The sequence below is a fragment of the Nicotiana tabacum genome, chromosome 24, assembly GCF_000715075.1.
Source record: "Nicotiana tabacum cultivar K326 chromosome 24, ASM71507v2, whole genome shotgun sequence".
Lineage (NCBI taxonomy): Eukaryota > Viridiplantae > Streptophyta > Magnoliopsida > Solanales > Solanaceae > Nicotiana > Nicotiana tabacum.
This window is the reverse complement of record NC_134103.1, coordinates 24,079,968-24,085,577: the sequence shown is the minus strand read 5'-3', so window position 1 is coordinate 24,085,577 and position 5,610 is coordinate 24,079,968. Positions and strand designations below refer to the sequence as shown.

Below are 5,610 nucleotides of genomic sequence, written 5' to 3'. Positions count from 1 at the left end.
GGATTTTTTTTACTCAATAACAAATCAAGTCAAAGCAAACCTAGTCGGGTTTTTTAATCGATTTGATTTGATTTTTCAATTTAGACGGTTTTCCGGTTCGATTGGAACACCTCCTAGACCCAAGTAGGTATACATACATTGAAGGCTGTTTGCCAAAGAATTATTTTATCAATTTAACCTGCAAAAGTATAACTTGCAGTATATAAATCTAACACGATTTTTGCAAGCAGCCTTACTTTGACAAAGTCACATGACATTTATGTTTGTTTAATATTAAGGTTTCCAATAATTCTAAAGCAAATTCAATACTTTATGATCAAAAGTTTGAACTCCATCCTTCTAACTTTAGTATTATCTTAATTCACCTAATATCATATGAAAAACTCTATTTAAACATGAACATAACTCCTCATATCATACCATAGAAAAAAATCAAAAAAACACTTCCAAATTAAAGGTTATGGAGAAAGAAACTGAAGTTGTTTTACTAGGCTCCTGGTTCAGCTCCTACTGTAACAGAGTTAGACTTGCCCTTGAAATCAAAGGCATCCAATATGAGTACACAGAGCAAGATCTAACAAATAAGAGTCAAGAACTCCTCAACTACAATCCAATACATAAGAAAGTGCCTGTTCTTGTCCATAAAGGGAAACCTATTGTTGAATCAATTGTCATACTTGAATACATCGAAGATTGCTGGAAAAATTTGACCAAGTTGTGGCCAGAGGAGCCTTATGAGAGAGCCAAAGTTCGCTTCTGGATAAATTATTATGATCAAAAGGTAAAATACCTACTAAATTACGGATGTGTTTGATATGAAGAAAGTTATTTCCTAGGAAAATATTTTGAGGAAGCCATTTTATGGTGTTTGGTTATCAGGAAAAAATTCTCAAGGTAAGGGGTAAGACTACTTATACATTACGCTTTCCAGATCTCACTTGTAAAATTATACTGGGTTTATTGTTGTTATTGTTGCTGGTTATCAGAAAATATTTTTTACAAACAAACATTTTCTATCAAAAAGGGAATCTTTCCTCACCTATAGACGGAAGTCTTTTTCCAAGCAAGTGTCTTGACTTTTAACTTTATTGGAGTATTATTTTCTCCAACTTACCAACTGTTAGTCTTCAAGCACTACACTATCATTTCTTAGCCTTATTAATCTTAAATACCCCCCAAAAAAAATCATCAAAACACTCTCATATTTTGCTAATATTGTTATTGATCTTCCATATATATATATATATATATATTTTTTTGGAAACTATTTTTGACTCGCTAACCAAACACGAGATAAAGTATAACATTTTCCGTGAAAATGACTTCCGTCACACCACACACACTTTTATATATATGTTCCTTACGTATATCGAGTGTGCACCTAAACTAAATTTATGATAGTCTTAACCTTTTCCCTATATTTGCAATATAGATTGGACCAAGCTCAAAAGCTGTTCTAATGTCAAAAGGGAGTGAAAAAGACAAGGCAATAGAAGAATCAAAGGAGGTGGTAAAGGTGCTTGAAGAGGGAACTGAAAGGGACTTTCCAAAAAGATCACCATTTCTGAATGGTGAGAATCCAGGGATTCTTGATATAGTAATAGGTTCAAGTGCTTGTAATGCTGAAGCCTTTAATGAAGCTATTGGAGGAGGAGAAGATCTTAACCTGGATAAATATCCTTGCCTTTTTGCACTTGTTACTGCTCTGAAAAACTTACCTATAATGAAGCAGTATCTTCCACAACACCATGATCTTGTTGCTATTATAAGGAACAAGTTTAACTTAAACCAAGATGCTTGATTTTGTTAGATGATTTACAGTTCCTTGAGACTTTTATTTTGTTTCTTTGCCCTGGTACTTTTAAAGTATAATTTGATAAACTAAAAGGGTATGTGCTATAAGCAAGATCATTGTCACTCATTGTATTGTTGATTTAAATGCACTGTTTATTTTAATTGTTACTTAAAATTTATTGTATATATAATCATTTGTCAACTTCATTCTTGCATAACAAATGAAAAGACTCATGATTTTGACATGGTGTGATTATTACAATTCCTACTGCTCGCATCCTCCTTGAATAAAACAGGTACTTCTGGCCACTTTCTTGCCAATGATTCTTTTGGTTTTGAATATATTTAGAAGGCACAATTGATGATAAAATAGGGAGAAAATTGTCTTAAATTATTCTTATGAGATCATTGATAAACTCATAAATCTTATATTTACAACAATTGAGCGTATTTTAGTAAATATATCAGTTTTTGGTACGACACAATACAAAAAAATACTATCACAATAACAAACAATACAATCTACCCAAATATTTGCATCCACAAAAAAGTTAAAGTACAAATAAGAAAAAAGCAATCCAAACAGAGTGTAAGCAGTAATGGCATAGAATGAAGTGTATAGGGTTCTGTAATAGTATGGATGAAAAAAAAATTGTAACAAGATTCACAGCATAGAAACATTCTCTCTTCTGGCACCAGGTGTATATTCTTATCAGCTTTGACTGGAGATCAGTGTTTCCCAACAAAAAGCCAGTCACGTAGATCCAAAAATAACTATGACACAGATTAAAATGCTTTAGTAGCGCGGTGACATAGGGTATGCAGTTTTGAACATGTAAATAAATCTTCAACCGACCAAAAAGAGCAAGCCTATCAGAAATGGTAATAGATAAGCAGAGCATTATATAGCAGCAATTTAAATCACATTACAAAGAATTACATAAAACAAACCAGAATGACAGCAGACTTTGAAACAAAAGGATGATCTGCTGATAGTGACCGAACATTCATTTATAGCAATTGGAGCAACAAAACCAAAAACTCAATTAACCAGCAAAGCTGTATGCCGATTGAGATGCAAAACTGGAACTAATACTGATTTGAAATACCATCAAATATCCATAGGAAGTTCAAATACCCAGAGTAAGGCAGAAGTAGAGACCTAGCAGAACAGATATTTCGACAAACTTTAGAAAAACATTAAATATAGCATTTTAACAAAAACCAGCAACATACAAATCTTAAGCCCAAAATTCAAAATACATTTTCACGATTCCTGGTAGCCTGCAAGTATCAGAAAATTCCTCTAGTGACTTCGCCAAGCATAAAAAGCTTAGCTCTTAGCAGCTAGCTTTTCCTTGGCTTTCTGGATCTTCAAAACCTTCTTCACAATCTTTTGTTCTTCCACCAAAAAGGCTCTTATGATCCTGTACAAGACAACATCTAGTGAGTTTGAAGAACACTATTGTTTGAGAATACTCTCTAGTGCATCGAAAATATACCTTTCACGTACGGCACTGCCTGACAACACGCCACCATAAGCACGGTTCACAGTCCTCCTGTTTCTGGACAATCTTGACCTCTTGTATTCAGTAGGCCTCAAGTGAGGAATCTGCAAAAGGAACAGTTTCAAGTCATCTAAATGATGACACCTGAAACAACTGCATAAGCAAAGAAGACACGGCATCTGCATTCATGTCTTAAATATAAATCGCTATCAGCTACCAGAGCGCACGTGGGTTTTATAGATGACAAAGTAATTGTCCTCACAATATTAGAAATGTTGTAGTGACTTGAAAATCTACTCGTGATATATTTAGGCACTATATATTAAAGGGAAGATGGTACAATACCTATTTGCTACACAATATCTCATGTTTTAGAACATAGTCATATCACAAAGCTCTGTTCTTCAGAACATTACCCCTCAAATAACAACAACAGCCCAGTGAAATCACACAAGTGGGGTCTGGGGAGGGTAATGTGTACACAGACGTTACCCCTACTCCAAGGGAGTTGAGAGGCGGTTTCCGATAGACCCTCGGCTCAAGAAGACGAAAAGGGACAATATTATCACTACCAACCCCTCAAATAACAAGTATACCAAAAAAATGAATAGTGACTTGCAGTCCCAAGCAGCATTATATTATACACTCAAAATTGTAATAATGGTTTCAAATTAGCCCCCAGACACTCAATTGAAAAGGTGGGAGCCTCAATTGAAAATACAGTCGAGGCAACATGATATAATAATGTGAAATCTAAAATAAGCTTCAGTTTTTCCTTGTACTTGAACAGCATTGGTTGACCAAACTATTCTAGTGAACCTTTTCCAACTTAGCTAGATATTTCTTTGGAAAAATAATCTCAAGAGTCCTAAAGATAACCTTACAGCAAATTACATATTATTTTGGAAAACCCAAGACTGTCACATAAAAGGAAATAATTTAGGTAATACACACAAGACGGAAACCACAATCTCGTATTAAAACCATGTAAAATTAAAAATGATTCAATTGTTCGACAATATACGAATGCAAAACATGCTACACACTTCCGATGTTTCAACCTCTCCCCCGATCAACTAACATTGGACTTCTTACTGAAAATTAGACATGCAATTTTTTTCCTTTGCTTTGATATTTGAAACATGTAAGCTTATCCTCGTGTAAATCATCGGCATATCCGTACTATCACACAATGACCAATACTTATCCCCAACTCCCCATCAAAGTGATCAGGTATTGATACTTCCATACATTCTAGAAATTGTGAAATCCGGAGACTTTAATTTGTTTCTCTAGTAAATAAAAAACCAACTACCACACTGATGAATCAATCGATCAACTACACTTCAATCCTAAATAAAAATCAAGCGAAATGAATCCACTATATTCAGGTCCATTTTATCCAAATATTAAATAATTTGGTTTCGCCTTTTAAGGCAAGTCAAGTTATGGGTTTACTATAAATCTCACAGTTATCACGGGAAACAAACATATTAACAGAAAAATCAGTACTTATATAAAACTAATCAGAATCTAGCAATGACATTCATTAAAAACATAGTCAACACAAAATTAAGAGCAAAAAAAAAAAACATACCCCTTGAATTCTTTTTCCAGTAACAGGGCACTTAGGTCCACTAGCCCTCTTCTTAGTACTCTGATAAATCAGCTTTCCACCTATTTAACATCATTTTCCAACACATTCAGTATCCAAAAAAAAACTCACATATTTTCATCAAACAAGAAATGCAATAAAAAAGAACAAAAGAGTATAACAAAGGGTACGTACCTGGGGTTTTGACAACCCTATGTTGGTTAGATTTGGTGGCATAGCTGTGCCGTTTACGGTAAGTTAGTCGTTGGACCATTTTTCACGGCGGCTTTGCTATTCTCTCTGTAGCTTCTTTCTTTGTTTTGGGGGGTGAAGCAGAAGGGCTAAACGAAAGGAAAATATATGTAGTGTATGTAACTCGGACAGCCCTAGATCCTACGGTTGATATTGGTTGATAGAATCTGACGGGCCTATTAGCCCAACAATATGTTAGCCCATTAATAGTATGACTGAACTGAAATGGGCTTTGATAGAATCAACTCATATTTTATTGCAATTTTTTCATTCATGTACAATATTTGAAACGTATTTACCAAAATTATTCTAATTTTGTATATTACCCGCCCTAAATAAAAATTACTTACAAATTATATATAATTCATTATTAGCGTCTTAAATTAGAAGATTTAGTTACATTTTTTTTTCTTTTTTCTCTCCTCTCCTCTTTCCCTATTCATCGCCGACTCTCTCATCAAT

General features: G+C 34.0%; 2 protein-coding genes across 2 annotated transcripts; one reads left to right on the top strand and one right to left on the bottom strand.

Moving 5' to 3' along the window:
- The first annotated feature begins 345 nt into the window (after positions 1 to 345).
- LOC107779750 (glutathione S-transferase U10-like) lies at positions 346 to 2,037 on the top strand. Its single transcript, XM_016600233.2, has 2 exons — positions 346 to 781; positions 1,433 to 2,037. Exons 1-2 carry the CDS (start codon positions 461 to 463, stop codon positions 1,799 to 1,801), a joined length of 690 nt encoding a protein of 229 aa, XP_016455719.1. The 5' UTR covers positions 346 to 460; the 3' UTR covers positions 1,802 to 2,037.
- Positions 2,038 to 2,864: 827 nt separating this feature from the next.
- LOC107779746 (large ribosomal subunit protein eL34-like) lies at positions 2,865 to 5,338 on the bottom strand. Its single transcript, XM_016600226.2, has 4 exons — positions 5,092 to 5,338; positions 4,900 to 4,979; positions 3,297 to 3,406; positions 2,865 to 3,221 (listed from the first exon to the last, which is right to left on the bottom strand). The coding sequence occupies exons 1-4, from the start codon at positions 5,168 to 5,170 to the stop codon at positions 3,128 to 3,130; spliced, it is 363 nt and encodes a 120-aa protein (XP_016455712.1). The 5' UTR covers positions 5,171 to 5,338; the 3' UTR covers positions 2,865 to 3,127.
- Between the last annotated feature and the right edge of the window lie 272 nt (positions 5,339 to 5,610).